The 16,151-nt window shown below is 42.5% G+C and overlaps 1 protein-coding gene across 2 annotated transcripts in view; it reads left to right on the top strand.

The window, feature by feature from the left end:
- Window positions 1–16,151, top strand: part of WWC1 (WW and C2 domain containing 1) — a 66,737-nt gene that overhangs the window by 31,210 nt on the left and 19,376 nt on the right. For both annotated transcript variants that reach the window (XM_042025396.1, XM_042025397.1), the window contains exons 3-9: window positions 4,329–4,532; window positions 6,241–6,317; window positions 7,237–7,316; window positions 8,208–8,337; window positions 8,708–8,854; window positions 9,901–9,974; window positions 15,070–15,312. In XM_042025396.1, the coding sequence (XP_041881330.1) occupies window positions 4,329–4,532; window positions 6,241–6,317; window positions 7,237–7,316; window positions 8,208–8,337; window positions 8,708–8,854; window positions 9,901–9,974; window positions 15,070–15,312 (955 nt within the window). The remainder of the gene's footprint in view (window positions 1–4,328; window positions 4,533–6,240; window positions 6,318–7,236; window positions 7,317–8,207; window positions 8,338–8,707; window positions 8,855–9,900; window positions 9,975–15,069; window positions 15,313–16,151) is intronic.

The following is a 16,151-nucleotide window of genomic DNA, read 5'->3' as shown; positions in this document are numbered from 1 at the left end:
GCTCATTTGAATTATAAGAAAATACAGTATTTGATATATCATTACAGACATTGCTAGAATAACTGTAATGGGTTATGCTAGAACAAATCCCCTGAAAAAGTAATAAGCAAAATAAATCAGTGACTTTGATTCTCTTTACAGAACCGCTCCAGCTGCAGCCCAGAAGTTTACAGCAGAACCATGTCCAGGCCCTTTTAGGGGAGCTTGCAACTTGTGCTAAGAGAGAAACTTTTAAAAGACAAAAGTGCCTTGAAGTGCCTTGAAGTTGTGGGTTTTTTAAAATCCACTTCTAGGACTTCAACTGAGAACTTAAACCTTTTTTTTTTTCTTTTAGAAAATTACAGGATTAAAAAAAAAAGTATGGAAGTCTGGTGCATTTCTTTCCTTGGTGAATTTTTTTTTTCCCCTTGGGTATCTTCATCTTCACACCCTCCCCTTTTTCAAAACTGCCACAACTTCACCTGGCCTGAGACTGCACCTTTCAGGCTTTAGCAACTTCTCTTGGGTATTAAAAATGCCGAATGAAAAAAGCCTATTCCCAAAAAGCACTAACTACTGACCTCTGCAATACAAGGAGCAGAAGTTTCCAGATTTAATGGTGACACAAATATTTTTATTTAGAACTCAATGTCATCCTAAAGTCACTGGATTTACGTATCTTTACATGGCTCCATCCTAAGTATTTTTCTGTGAGGTAGGGGACACTGATTTTTCTTTTTATAGGAAAGTGGGAAAGGGTAGGCGAGTCTACAGAATCACACAAAGGAGATCTGCAGGGGAGAGGAGTGGAGAAACTTTGCTTTAGAAGGTGCTATGTTGCAAGGCACAAATTTGGATCTCCTACAGGTCTGTAAGACCATGTCTGGTGTCTGTTTCACAGTCTAAGAATGGGAAAATAGCCTTGACCTGAAGCTGTGGGACATGGAAACCTGTTGGACCCCTGGTTCAGTTAGCAGAAACTCCAGCATTGTTAAGTTCGTGGTTGGACTCCCTGATCCAAAAGGTCTTTTCCAACCTAAATGATTGAATGTAGTTGGGACAAACCAAACATGGTCTTATTTATACATTTGAGTTGGCACAGGGTGAGTATGCAACGGTCTGTTGCAGATCTGGGGCAGTTGCCCTGGTCTGTGCCACTCACAGGCACCACAGGATTCAGGGGCATACAGAGAAGCCTTCAAACTGTGCTGACACCTGCTTAATAACTTTTCGTTTTTAAAAGTTCCACTTCTGTGGGATGTCAGAGGCTGCAATATTTAAATGAGAATTTCAGCTAAAAGGTTAAAAAAAAGAGAAACAAACTCAAGACATATTTCTTATGCCAGCTCTAATCCAAATCATGATAGAGCAGAATATATCCATTTACCTTAGTCTAATCAGGCTGCTCATCTTTGTGGTTTATGTTGAAGTATCCTCTGGAGTGTGTCCAAAACCTTCTTCCTCTCCAAGGTCTCTCACAGATTCCCTGGCAGGAAGGAATTGCCGAGGGTGGGAAGGGGATGGAGCCATACTGGGTCTTGCTCATACTGCACAAGTATTTGAGACTGGTTCTCAGAAACAAGCCCAAGGACGGTCTTAAATTAAATCTAAAGCCAGAAGCCATTAAAAGAAGTGAGATGGAGAACAATTGTAACCACCTCTCTGAGACAAAATACAATTAAATGGAATTGAGTACCCAGAATATTCCTAATACAGCATTAATGCGTATAGCCTTGAGTGTGTCTCTCTGGGAGAACTTTGGAATGTGATTTGCACAAAGAAATGATGCTGATGCAAGCACTGTAAGACTACATTCCTCCAACATCAAACAACCAGATTTATTTATGACAAGCTCAACATTAAATTAAGAATTCACAAGACAACAAATGATGTAATAGCCCGAGTTTCTATAGTTCTTTCATCTCACTTCTGAATGTATTTTGTATTTCTCAGTGGCTGGGGCTCAATCAGAGCCCTTGGCCAACATTTTCATTGATTAGTTTTACATGTTTGAAAACCAAAGCTGAAAGCTGCAATCAAGGGGTTACAGTTAGTGCTGTGAGTACTGAAAAGGTTGAGATGAATATTTAGAATAAATCTGGGCCCAAAGCATTTCAATACCTCAGTGTGTTGTCCATCCTCTGTGTGAGCTGTCTGCTGAGCATTCCCTGGGTCAGATTCTATATGGGCTTGGAGCACTGGCAGTGCTTCACCACCCCGCAGAGCTGCTCAGGATTGTAGGCTTTTGCAGTCTTCCTCCTCATTGCTTATAATAGAGGAATTTTCCTGCAGCAGCTTCCACCACCCTTTTTGGGATTACAGGAAGAACGTGCTGCTAGTCTAAGGAAAAACTGGAAATGACCAGGCCTGAAGACTTATGTTGGGGTAGACTGATGACCCAGTATCCTGAATCAGACTTCAAGAGCCATGGGTACTTTGCCAACATACTTTTTATCCTGGACATTAGAGGGCCCTAAGTCACAGTTGCTGGTGACTGTGCAGGTGTGTCCAGGGAAGCTGCATGTCTGGGAATGTGGGGGCATTCCTGGGTAACTCACAGCAGACTTCCCCCTTCTGGTTCAACTGTGGAGTAAAGGCAGTTATTTCATCTGGGTGTGGGTAATGGTTATCTGGAAAATGGGATTTGGGGACAAGAATCGAGGCAGGAGCATGGAGATTTCAGAATCTTACAGATTCTGTGTCCTCCTGATCTCTCTTTTGTTCTCTCTAAGACAGACCACAGTGCTATCCATGAGGGCATCAGCACTTACAGCTGGCACAAGCAGCTGCTTTTTCCTCAAGTTATTTTGGGGCAGTTTTTCAGGTCCAGACTTAGCTTCAATGTAATATCAGCTGAAATGTTGCTTCTGCTTGCAGGACCTGTAAAGGACTCTTTGTTGAAATACTTCTACAAACTATACTGGGGTTTTTTGATTGTATTTTGTGGCTTCTCCAAGTTTTGCCATGCAATTTGAAGTGCCATGTGTTCTTTTGGGTCTTGAGATATTGTTAAAAACAACTTATTGGTGGAGTAGCCAGTTAATTTTCTCCTCAGCATGATCATAGACAGCTTGTGAAAAGGGTTGAGTGTCCATCCCTTGGGTAAACCCCTTTATTTCTAGTTCTGCTGCTAAGAATATTGTCTAATTTCTCTTCCCCACATCCTGTGTACTGCAGTGTTGGTCTTACGCCTGACTCACTTAAGAGCTGCTCGTACCTTCCACTCTGGCAGCTTTTACTAAATATTTAAAGAGGCTCTTAAGATATGCAGATTAGATTCCCACTGATAGTTTCAAGCAAGTCCTTCCTATTAATTATTCATTATGTGGTAACTAGGCATCCTTATTCAAGCATGTTGGTTTAGACAGTTCAGAGCACTTGGTCGACTAAATATTGGAACCTGCTCCAAACAAGAACATGGAATAGCCTTGAAATAGAAATGAAAAATATTTTGGGCACTTCTTCACAGAACAGACAAACACTGACAATAAATTTGCCTCATTAGTATTAGGACTAGCTGCATATCTGTGACCTTATGCCTTTTTCATGATTAGAAGCCTGGAAAGCAATGTACTGGTTGTGTTGGGGTAACGGAGATGGGAGTGCTGTAACTGCTCATGGCCGCATTCCCTATGTTACCCTAAACTCCACCTCCCATATTCTTCAGTGATTTACTGCTGTGCCTGCTTTCCCTGAAGGAAATGTTTACTCCCACTCTGAGATGCTGTTCATATAATGTCATTTAAGATGCTTTCATGAATACATTTTGTGATTTAATCAGACTTTATTTTTACTTATCTCTGGAATCTGAGTGAGCAGGTTTTCTTTCCCGTCTGCAATAAAAGCCTCTTGGCAGCCAAAGAGGATGGGCAGAGTTGTAATTGCTTTCATGTTGTCAGGTGCAGTATAATGCAGTCATGTGGCAATGATATTTTCTGAAAGTTTTTATAACAGTGAAATAGTAGAGCTATTTTATTAGTAATGTTATAAAGCAGTTGCAATAAAGATAAGTCTAACAGTCAGTGTCAGTTTCTTAGAGCTATGTGTGCATGTTCTTGGGTGGATGTTTTTAAGAGCCAGAACCAGCGTGGCTTCAGCAGCAGAGGAGCTGGAGAGTTGTATGACAGTTTTGTTGTGAATTGTTCTATTCAGCATGGCAGAACTCATTGGAATTCATTGTGGATCAACAGTCACCTCCTTAGAAAAAAGGAAAATATCTTTATTCCACTTTTTTATTACAGGGATGGGGCAAGAGACTATTTTAAAATGTCACAAACGGTGGAGCTTTTCCAAACAGCAGAACAAACCTGCATTGTGTTGATCTTGCCACCTTCTGTTTTCTCTCCAAGAAACGACTCAGATAGAAGACCCTCGGGTGCAATGGCGGCGGGAGCAGGAGCACATGCTGAAGGATTACCTTGTCCTGGCCCAGGAGGCCATTGCTGCGCAGAAGGAGATCTATCAAGTGAAGCAGCAGAGGCTTGAGCTGGCCCAGCAGGAGTATCGGCAGCTGCACGATGTTTGGGAGCACAAACTGGGCTCTCAGACCAGCTGTGAGTAGTTAGTGAACTCTTAACCAGTGACTTCCTCAGCTGTGCACCCAGTAGGACAGTAAAAGGCATGAAGCTGGTCTTTGGATGGAGTGTTGGGATGATGTGCCATGTCACTGGCCACTTTTGATCAGTTTGTCCCAAAAGCAGTATCTGCCCAGCACCTGTTTGGTAAAGGCTGATTGTTATGAAGCACTCCTGTGTGTGGCTCAGTCACTGGAGTCAACGTGCAGATTTTTCTGCATGGGCTTCAACAAATGTTAAAGAATGTGGTGGTTGGCTCTGTGTGAAAACATTAAGTTATACGGTATTTTCCTTGATTCCCCTATTTAAAGTACAGAAACAAGGCAAGAAGGTCCATCTTGGATAGTATTCCCAGGCCCTTTTGTAGTTTTGTATCCCAGGCAGTTGAGTGACGGTCTGGTGGAGCTGAGGGTCTGTTTTATGCCATGTTCCAAGTCACCGTTGGTGGATTGCCTCTCTGTGTGTGAAGAACAGCAGTTTGTGCTCCGTATTCTTCATCACACAGAAAGCGTCAATACCAATGTCGCTTCAAGATTTGGTGCAGAAATGTTTTTAGAATGCTGTATTTCCTCCTTAGGGGTACTAGTTAGGAGCTGGAAAATGTCCAGAACAGGATTTATTTCCTGCATGTGTTCCAGAATTTTTTTATAATCCTCAGTATTGCAGATTTTCTGTGTTCTTGCCAGCCACATCAGTGGACTGACCTCCCCCTGCTTCACTCTTTTGAGTTATGTCTGATGGTGGAGAATTCCACCAGCTAATCCTGTGCCTGATGTTAAAAATTTTTAAGTAGTTTTCTGTCAGCTGAGGGATTCTTGTTTGACAAGGGTCCCATCCCTCATCTCCGAAGAACTGGGTTTGGTCTTTTCTTAGGAGTACTGTACCCAAGTACTGGTGTTCCAGAGCAGTGCACTGAGAACATGAGTTATATTGGCGATATGTGATCTGTCCTGAAAAATACAACCAAACAGAAATAACTAGAAATGCTTTCCCATGTTTTATAGGGCATAAACTAATGGCTGCAAGGATCAAAATATCTCCCTTGCCTACAGCTACCCTAACAACATTGCACATTGGGGAGCTTCTGTACCTTCTGAGGCAGAAGGGGTTTAACCGCTGCTGAGAAGAGAGTTCTGCTCTTAATGGGACATTGATTTAATCTGGTGTGACACATTGTATGGCTGGTCATGTCCTCAAGGCTGTGAAAAGGCTTGCATCACATTTTTCAGTTTCTTCTCATTCTTTGCTTCTCTTTGTTTTTAAACATTCAGTGGGTTGTTTGCTCAATGAGGAAGTCTGAAAACAATTACTAAGTAAACCTTCATGCAATGCCTGTCCCTTCAGTTCTGTTAAATGCCTTTGGAAATGCAGGAGGCCACCTATAGAATGGAGTGAATGTGTTTGGGAGTTTGAGTTAAGTGTGTTAACCTGGAACAAATCCTGACTTTGGAGATGCAGGACATGGTTTGGCCCCTTCAGTCTATACTTTTTGTGGAGTACTTGACTGCACTGTTGCCTTTCCCTGTCTTTGAGCAGTGAGATGTGGGAATTGGGTAACAGGCCTACACCAGCAACGTGTGGAGATTTGGGTGTGCAGGAGTGATGGGAGAGCTCGGTCTGTGGTGGGGCTGGTAAAAGCATAGGGAGGAAGGCAGAGCTGCTAAACTGGCTGCTGTATTTGTTCCAGTGCTCTCTGGCTCATCGTCGAGTTCCAAGTATGACCCCGAGATCCTCAAAGCAGAGATTGCTACTACAAAATCCAGGGTGAGTAGTACGAATGGACCTTTGCTTGCCATGAGTAATGTTCAGATATTTCCAGACCTCATGGCAAATACTGAAAGGAGATGCCAAAGCAGTTGGAAGAGCTAATGTTGCAATTTTTAATCTAGGAGGTCATTTATCATAATTTTCTAACATTGCAGTCTTAGGAATTTGAAACAGGTTTGTTTTTCACCTTAGACTTTAGCCTGGCTTGGCAGCTGGCAGTGCAGGATCCTCTGTGGGATGTGAAGCCACGTGTTGGCTCTGCCAAGTGCTGGAGAGCTGCGGGTCCTCCCCAGGGACTGGCAGCTGTTGTGTGCCGGGCTTAGTGCAGGCTGTCAGCAGGGGGGGGTGTGCTCTCACGCAGAGCTCACTTTGGGAGGAAGAAAGGACTAAAGTAAAGTAGGTCAGTGTGGCCTCTGTGGAGGAATATAAAACAGCAAGCTGTAGGGTCAGTGGATTTACAGTGTGTATTATCATCCTGCTATATTACTCGTGCAGTGGGGCCCTTTAGTTTGGGAGCATGGAGGGTGGCTTCAGTTGCTGCAGCGTGACTCCTGTCCTGATGCTTAGCAGTTTTTGTAATGACAGGGAAGGTTTTAAACATTTCTGAGTAAAGTTGATATGTGTTTCATTGCTGTCTTTTTCGAATTTTTCTCAACTTTTCCACTTATGTGGCTGGTACTTCCCTTGAGCCCCTTGTTAAGAGGTGCAATAGCAGCTACTGGATAAAGCCGTAGGCAGTGATAAAGTCCTGATGAGGAGGCAGTCAGGGCTGCTTGCTGCTCTTGAGATGAGCTGATTACCTGGAAACTTTGTTTAGAGAACTGTCTACACTGAATAAGTTTTGAATTGGATGGGTAGTGCTGCACCTAAATACTCATATAAAATATCATTTTAAAAATGTGACACCTTGCTGCAGGTTAATAAACTCAAGAGAGAAGTAGCTCACATGAAGCAAGAGCTCCAGTACAAAGAGCATGGATTTCAAACACTGAAAAAGTAAGTGTGTTCTCAAGATCTTTTTTTTCAGAACATCTCTGGCTTGCAATGCATCCCCCACTACATTTATAAATAGCTGCCTAAATAACATAAGCTGAAATATGCTGCTGATAATATCTTTAGGCTGAAAGCAGTACACAGCCATGGGGGAGTTCTATCAGATCACTGCCTGTATGGGATTGACTTCATGGCAAAAAGGTTTTGAACCAGGATCTCGTCAGTTAACTGATGCTCTGTTTTACTCTGTATTGCTCAATATGGATGACAGGACAGCCTGTTGTCTTAGTTACAAGAGCCATTGATTTAGGACACTGAGGAAAAACTGGAGGTGGAGTGGAAGGGGAGGAAAAGTTTGAGGTACTTACCTTTGTGTGACGAGTCATCTGGCATCTTTTAGATAAATGTTTATTATAAGGGTCAACTGTGGTAGAATTCCTTTGAGGAAAGGGAAGGATGAGGTGGCTTGTAATTAGGTTGTGCGAGCAAATACACCTGTGCATGTGAGTCTGTGCCTGGTTTTTGAAATCATGACTGAAAATAAGGTAATTCTCATAGGTGGCTAAGCTGATCCTCTCTAGGTTAGAAACAAGGCAGCTAGCAGCAGTCTGCCCTAATGCACTGTTTTGGGGCAGTTGTGTGCACCTTTGTCCTCCCTAAGGAGTCAAAGAGATGATGATATCGCTGAAATCAGAGTTCTGAAGCTTAATGTACTGCTGAGCGGAGTGACTTAGGCAGTGGTGAGTGGGGTCCTTTGTTCCTTCTGTTGTCCTTGTTACACTTTGGAGTGTGTTTTTCTTGAAAGTCCATGTCAAGATGCACGCATCTAGGATGATTCAGTTAACTGGAGGTTGTTAAGTGTTAGCTCACTGTTTTTTTGAAATTTCTCTGCAGAATTGACAGGAAAATGTCTGATACTCAAGGTGGCTACAAACTTGATGAAGCACAAGCCATTTTAAGTGAAATGAAGGCTCTCAAGAAGGCCATCACATCAGGGGAGAAGGAAAAACAAGACCTCATTCAGGTATTGAAATAGGATGACTTTATAGTGTTTTGTGTTACCACTGCTAGAAGATTGAATTTCTGAGAAGTAATTTAAGGATTTTGTATTTCAGATACATAATTGAGATTTTTATTAATATAAACTAGTTCTGTGTTGTGGTTGGACTGCAGTCTCTGCAGTTGTTCAGATCCTGGAAGTGAGAGGTATAAAATGCAGTCCAGCCATGGCTGTGGGAGGTGCAGACCAGCCATGCCTGGCCTCGGGTTTGCAGAGTCTGAGTGGGCACAGCAAACATGGTCAGATCTGAGTCATGGGGTTAGGCTAAAGTTATGTAGCTGCTGAGGTACTTTGGGCAGAAGTGAGCTCATCTCATGACTTTTTGTGGTTTTAGAGCTTGGCCAGGTTAAAAGACAGCTTTGTGAATGACAGAGGATCCCAGTCAGACCTGTGGGCCAGCAGCGTGTCTGTGGAAAGCTCCAGCCCCCTGCTGCCCCGGCAGTACCTGGATGTCAGCTCCCAGACAGATGTTTCAGGAAATGTGAGTAATGTGTGACAGGCCCTGTGCATGTGGAGACATTCCTCTGAACTGTGTGTAGTACTACCTCACTATGAGTTTCCAAGCATGGACAAGTTTCTGTGAAATCATACCTTCTCCTGCTTTAAACTGCAGCATGATTTTGTTTTTGTGTGCAGTGTTAATGTATCTCTAAGGGCAACCCAGTGTTTCCCCACACTGTCTCTATCAAAGCAACCCAGGTGGGAATAAAAGGGAAGGAAGTTTGATTTTGCCTGTAGGTGTAGTGTCTTGTGATGCAAATATTCCCTTGGCTCTTTCTAGCGATGATAAGTTACGAGATAAGAAACGTTCAGCAGGTCTGTATGGGCTAAGCTCAAATGAGGACTCTTCCCCTAAGAGTGTTTGGCTTTCATGGGATTACAAGTGAGAGCAAGAGCTTATGTGCAGATATTTTGATGCCTCCAAAGCTGTAGTGCTCATAAACCTTCAGTCCCACACGTGCAAGGAGATCAGAAGTGTCAGGTTGGTCCCAGCCTCGGTAAGCACTCAGTCAGTGCTGGGGGTAGGTACATCTCATTCCTCACAGGACAGCACAGAGCCTCTCCTGTGAACCTTTATTAAATGTTTGCAGCCACTTTCGGTCAGGGCCACACATGTTAGTAAAGATCTGCAGATTTGGGCATGATGGGATGTCCCTTGTCTTTAAGACTTTACAGCCAAAGCAAGATGTCATCCAGGCCAAAATACAATGCAGCACTTAAGGATGGGAAGAGCATCTAAGAAGAAGGATTGCAAAAGTATTTGTGTGTGCATAGAAATAGAAGCCCAAGACAGATGTGGTGGATTTTCTCTTTTTTTCTAGGCCAGAAAGAGCCTTTGAATCTTGTTGGGGTTTAAGTATTTGAAGAAAACATGAAAAATGTAATCAAATGCAGTATGTTCCTGTTCTGTGATTGGTTTAGCTAGGAAATGACTTTGACAAAATCAAGTGTCACTTGTAACAGCGTAAAGGAAATATCAAAAGAGGAGTGGTTCCTAAGTTGCTGATTTGATGTTTTGTATCTCAGTTTATTGCCAGCAGCAGTAACCAGTTGGCTGAGAAGGTGCGATTACGGCTGCAGTATGAAGAGGCAAAGAGAAGGTAATTCTTTGGCCCATTGCTCCTTTTGCTTGTCACACAGCTTATTCTGAGGACATGTTTCACTAGAAGAGGTGCCACCAGACTGAAACCCAGCATTACTGCTATGTAAATATGGGAATTTTTGAGCCAGCGGGACAATAGGCTTTTTGGGCCAGTGTTATCTTCCACGAAATAAATAACCATCCTAGAAATTACTAAAGCATGACTAATACATAAAGAATTCAGTCTGGCCACACCTATGGGGACATAAGTTGTTCTGCTACCTGTTGCCAATGCTTCCCTCTTCCTAATAAGGAGACTGCACTGCAAGGCATCTCCTTACCTTATTTGAAATGAATGAATGTTTGCATGCCTAAGTGTGATAAGGAGAAATGTATATTGTGTTAACACCTTACATCAAAATATGGTCAATGGCTGCAGTTCCAGAGCTTATCTGTAAGAATGTAAATTTTCACCTTTGCCCCCTGATCTCAGATGAACGAAAAATAGATTAAAAAAATAAAAAAATTCTATCTACTTAACAGGCCAATTTAAGCAAAAGCTTTCCAGGATTTACTTTTTAATAGATAATAGCTAACACAACTGTGTAGGTAAATGGAAAACCACCAAGAATTATTACTTAGAGTTTGGCTGGCCTAGTCTTTCTTCAGTGATGTTACCATTGCTGGGGGTGACTTCTTTCTTCACTTTTAACTGCTCCAGAATAACAAAGTCCAGCCGCACGGTACAATCTGTGCTTGGGATGTATGCAAAGAGAAGGCTTTTTGTCCAACCTCTGGTTAGAAGTAAGAGCCTTAAGGCTGAGGTTACTCATAATGCTCTCATGTTGGTGTATTGGCATGGCCAGAAGGCCATGTTTCTTAGTGGCATAAAATTTGGTCTGTGTCTGTGGCAGTCATCGAAGACTGTGTGCCCAGCTGCTTTTGACACGAATTTACACTTCTCTTTGTAGGTGGAGCAATTTTATCAGAACTATTTATTTTGCCAGTCCAACATTTGCCAAACTACCTTGACATTCAAATCATTCACTGACTTTCTAAGGCAACATTAAAAATAACCTTCAGATGCGGTGGTTAATTTTGCGGTGTTAAAATTGCTTTTTTACTTCTAAGCTTTGCTAAAGGCTGCATTTCAACTCACATTGACTTTACACCTTCAGATTGAAGAGGAATACTCTTACTTTATCCTGTATCTTTTCCAAGGAGGGGCAGGTGAATAGTGAGAAGCCTGAGAACATATTTAATATGCTCTTTATAAAGACAGTGCAGTAGTTCATTTTAAGTGACAATGCGGGGCATACAACACACCTGCAGTTAAAGAATACTTGCTGCTCATACCCCATGTTTGTCTTAGGTTATCTGTAGGTTTTTCTCAAAGTTTAAAAAACATTGTCATGAGGAAAGATGGATTTAAGTGGACATGAATAGTTGATGCTAAAATGAAAAGATCTCCAACTATCAGAGCACTGTGGTTTTAGCACAGTATTTATTAGAAGCTGCAGAAACAAATACCTCAACTGGTTTAAAACTGGAACAATACTATGGATATAGTGACTCACAAGGAACCTTCTGTTCCTGTGAAAATTCTTCCTTGTGATGTTAGAAGTGTTTCCTGTCCCCACAGCAGCTTTAAAATGTTCCAAAAACACAATAGAAGACTAAGTACTTTGCCCACGCATGTACTGTGAAGGAGCCAAGTGATGGAAATACATGTGTTTTATTAGCTTTGCAGTATCTGGAAAGGTGAAACTTAAGGCTTGAAATCAAGATGGTCCCAATATTAATTAGTGTAGAACTACTAGATCTGTAAGGGACTGGTGCTTTTGAAAGCAGGCTCTGGCGGACACTGTTTGCGCCATCGCCGTGGAGCAGACTGAAAGTTCAGATGTAGGTGAATATCTGACTGAACTTCACCACACCAGAACTGCCAGGACCCAGTGCCCTTCCCCACCACTACGTCCTTTCCTGTCACAGCTTGGGGAGACAACAGACCCCTAGAGCAGATAATGTAAAACCTGAAAAAAAGAGTGCAGGCCAGCTACAGTGACAAACCTTTGGCTTAATTATATTCAAAACTGATAATGGGTATCATGTCAAAAAGGTTGTCATTGCTACCTCTCAGAAAGGAGATAGCTGCTGCAGCATAAATGTAATCAGAGATGCAACTAAACTATGTTGTACAGTTCCAGACATGTAGCAGTAACTCAGTTGTGTAGCACTCACACCCTGCACTGTTCTAGTTTCTTTAGCAGTTAAACTTTCAGCTTGGGTTCTTTGTGACTGGTGGTAACTCAGAGATTTTAGAAGTATGTTTTTTAATCTCCTAAAATGAAATATTTTAATGTCACATTAAGCAGCATTACAAAAATGGTGGGTATTTGACTGGTCGGTTTTTAAACCACACCTCCCACTTCGTTTGTGGGTTTTTTTCTCAAGAACAGAAGCTTATCTGATACAGGATTGTTAATTACTGGCTGTAGATACACATCTTAGTGTATGCTCCTGTGGAGATGCATGTGCTCTGTACAACCTCCAGAGAGACTAAAAATTTTACGTGCTATGCCTGTGTTGCATAACAATAGAAAGTACTAACTTTCCCTAATTAACAAAAAAGAGACTTGTTATTACAATGAATAAATCATCTATCTGCCTTTTCTAGATAGAAAGAGAACAATTAAATAAAACTTGAGCTTCCTGTTCTGTATTTGTTCAGAAAGATGGTGTGACCTGAGCCCAGCACTGCAAGCCCAGCCTGGCTCAGCAGTGATGCAGTTCAGACTCAGGCAGTGAATGCTGAAGGGCCGGAGTGTTCAGCCAAGTGCAGACTTTCTACAGCATGTTTCTTTTGTAATGGTGCTGTTTTATTGGAAAAATAGAATAATAAACCTCCTTTTAGCTGAGAAGGGGAAAAATAATGATCATGTACCAAGGTAAAACTGGAGGTTAGTTTAACAAAGCTTTTAGACTCAGAAATGCATAGAGAACAAATTCCAGTGGAAAAGCCATATCCATGCAAATGTATGCCAAAAGTGATCAGATTTATGCCAGCCAATCCTCTTAGACTCATATCCCTTCAAAATGCACAGAGGAATTCTTGGATTATGAATTAATGCCGCTGTTAATTCTTCGTTGGAGCACAGTATTGCACTTAATCTGGCACCCAAAAACAAAACAGCTCTTAAGACGACCTAAAAATAGTTGAGCTGAATATCTATCAATTATGGAACTTTAATTAGAGTAAGCAACCTGCTGTGGGAAATGGGTTTACAGAAAGCGATGCTCCTCTTCAGAAGGGTGATCTCTGGTCTGTCTCCTGCGATGGTGGAGGCAGGTCAGTGTGTGTGAGCCTAATCCTTCACAGGCTCTCTTGGGGCTCGAATTCCTCTTGGCCTCTGCAGCTTGGAAGACAAAGCTTTATTCTTCAAGGCCATTCAGGAGCCTTGTAGCTGCTGCTGCATCTTATTGCTTACTCCACACGCTTCGATTTTGCTGGTTGGCACTGAATTTGCTCTGTGTGCTGGTTTGCTGAAGGAAGCACACACCATCCTCTGCACTTTTGCGGCATAAACCAAATTCTAGAGAGATTAATCCAGAACAGTACCTGCAACTCTTAGCTGTACCCCATTTAAGTCCTGTAACTGTCACCAGATCACAAAGCCCTCTTCAAAGAGAGATGCATATTGGACATTCATTTTACATGTCACTTCTATTTCTTATGTATTTACTAAACCCAAGTGAGGGATTAACCTGAGTTCATCATGTGAAGGGGAACATATGCCTTGACTCTCCGGTGTTCTGTCAGGTGAATTATTTTTGCAAATATCTTACAAAATACTTTTTCTCCTTGTTTGCCTTCCAAGCTTTTCAATTTTTTTTCACCCCAGCCCATTGTGCCCTTCCCATTCCCTGCTTCCCACTTGATTTTTTGGATTGTGTGAGTTCAGAAACACAAGTTGTTGGTAATTCTTATTCAGCTTTATCTGCACTATTGTTTCTCATCAAACTACCATGATCAGCCTGTCAGGTCTTGAAGAGTTGTAGGTCAGTGCGTGCAAAGGCAGCAGCTTCCTTTGGGAGGACTGACATTACTGCCCTTGTAATATCCTGTGTATCCTGGCCTGCTGCTGGTTTTCTGCTTCCCTCTGTATGTTGCATTACAAAGCTGACCATTTGTGGACCTAAGTGAGCAGCTCAGATATTTGGGAAATTGGGAATGGGCAGATATTTGGAGTGAGCAGCTTCCTTACCTGCCACAAGTTGTGCTCTTCTCCGCTGTCAATCAAAGCTCTTGCTAAATTCTACATCTGTATTGCTGTTGCTTTTAGTCATTATCTTCCTGCCTGAGCTGGGTGGTGTGGTGCTGAAAGACTGGTGATACAGGCTTTAAACTGAAATCTGGAGTGATACCTCTAATGAAAATAGGCTTTGATTCTGATGCAAATAAAGCAGCTCTGGATTTTGGTAGGATCACATTACCTCTCCAACTACTGACATCCTCAAGTGCAGGTTGCACCAGAAGTAGCATAGCTCCTTAATGTGTCCAAAATGCTTACTGTTGTCAACAGGTGAATTCTTGCAGCAGCAGCATGGAGATATGATTAACTTCCTCATTGTAAAGATGAAACAGAGTTTCCAAGCTTTTGACTAACCACTGATCTTTATCTGAATCTTATATGGGGAGTACATGGTTATTTTCCATGAAAATGATTAAAGAGTAGGTAATTACCTCATCATACCCTCCACACAAACTGCTCTGAGGTCATAGCTGTAATGCACATGAAACACCTATAATATATCTGATAGCTTCTTCTGAGATCCAGAATTTTCGTTGTATTATTCCCTGACTGGTGGGCACTGCATATTAGGTAGAAACTTCATTTTCCATTGTGAACACACCTGAGTTAAAATCCTGTTCTGCATGTCTGCATCCCAGGGGTGCTGTCACTTGACACCATTTTGGTAAGGGGCACATGAGGGTGGTTGTCCCTGAGCTGAGAGCCTTCCTCAGGGCAGTGGAAGATGTGGTGGGTGGTGGGGCACCTTTGCATGTCTGGAGCAGGAGATCATGCACTCCTCTGCTTTTTTTTCTCCTGCAGAATAGCAAACCTGAAAATCCAACTGGCTAAGCTTGACAGCGAGGCCTGGCCTGGCGTGCTGGACTCTGAGCGGGATCGTCTGATACTGATTAATGAGAAGGAGGAGCTCTTAAAAGAAATGCGGTTTATTAGCCCCAGAAAATGGACTCGAGGAGAGGTGGAGAGACTGGAGACAGAGAGGAGGCGCCTGGAGGAAGACCTTCAGGCTGCCAGAGACACTCAGAGCAAAGCTCTCACTGAGAGGTAGGTTAGTGGGCACAGGGCAGTGCCTTGTTGGACAAGAGGTAACTGGGAGCAAGCACCAACATCCCCTGGCTGACTGCCCACAGCAGTGCCCTCGCATTCCCAGGACACTCTACTCAGAGGGCTGCTGAAATCATCTCCCAAACAACCCATCTGCAAGTCTTACTGTCCCTGTGGGGAAGGGTTGCTGTTCCTACAATGGATCCTTTATGGGAATGTAAAAAATGTTCGAAATAGCCCAGTGTAGTGTAACATTTCAGTATGCAGCCAGCACCTCACGGCAGCTTCTACACTTGCTGTGCAGTCTGGGCCTTGGTAAATGTCAGCAGATGGAATTTTAAATTTTTTAAATTCGCTGTTTGTTCTGAGCATCCTTGTATGTGATTCCTGTAGGATCTGGTATTTGACAGGGCTGTAGGGCTTGCAGGGAATAGCCTGTGAATCTAAACTAGCTGAAAAAAATGACAACTTTCTTCCCTAATTTTACCTATGTTGCAGGGGGATATCTCACGGGAATGTACAGTGAGGATGAATACTGCATTAGGCATTGCCTACAGGTGTTTTACAGTCTGGATGTATTAATGTGGGTGGCTCAGCAATGTTTTGGCAGTCTCTTGAACATGTATGGAATAGGCACACTGCATTCACTCTCTCTTTGGCTCTGTATTTTCATTTCTTCGACACGGTCAGTGTCCAGATGACACCAGTTTTCTACATAGGCTTTTCATGGTTTTATCATGCTGGAAGAAATGTAAATGTCTCTGCTATGAGACTTTTAACTGCATGAAGTATCTGTGGTTTGACAAATGTTTCTGGTCTTGCCATAAGGTGAACACATT

Source organism: Corvus kubaryi, unplaced genomic scaffold (genome assembly GCF_017639235.1).
Source record: "Corvus kubaryi isolate FWS band 111438036 unplaced genomic scaffold, C.kubaryi_AGA036_p1.0 37270, whole genome shotgun sequence".
In the NCBI taxonomy this organism is placed as follows: domain Eukaryota; kingdom Metazoa; phylum Chordata; class Aves; order Passeriformes; family Corvidae; genus Corvus; species Corvus kubaryi.
Note: the sequence above shows the minus strand (reverse complement) of the source record. Positions and strands in the feature narration are given on the sequence as shown.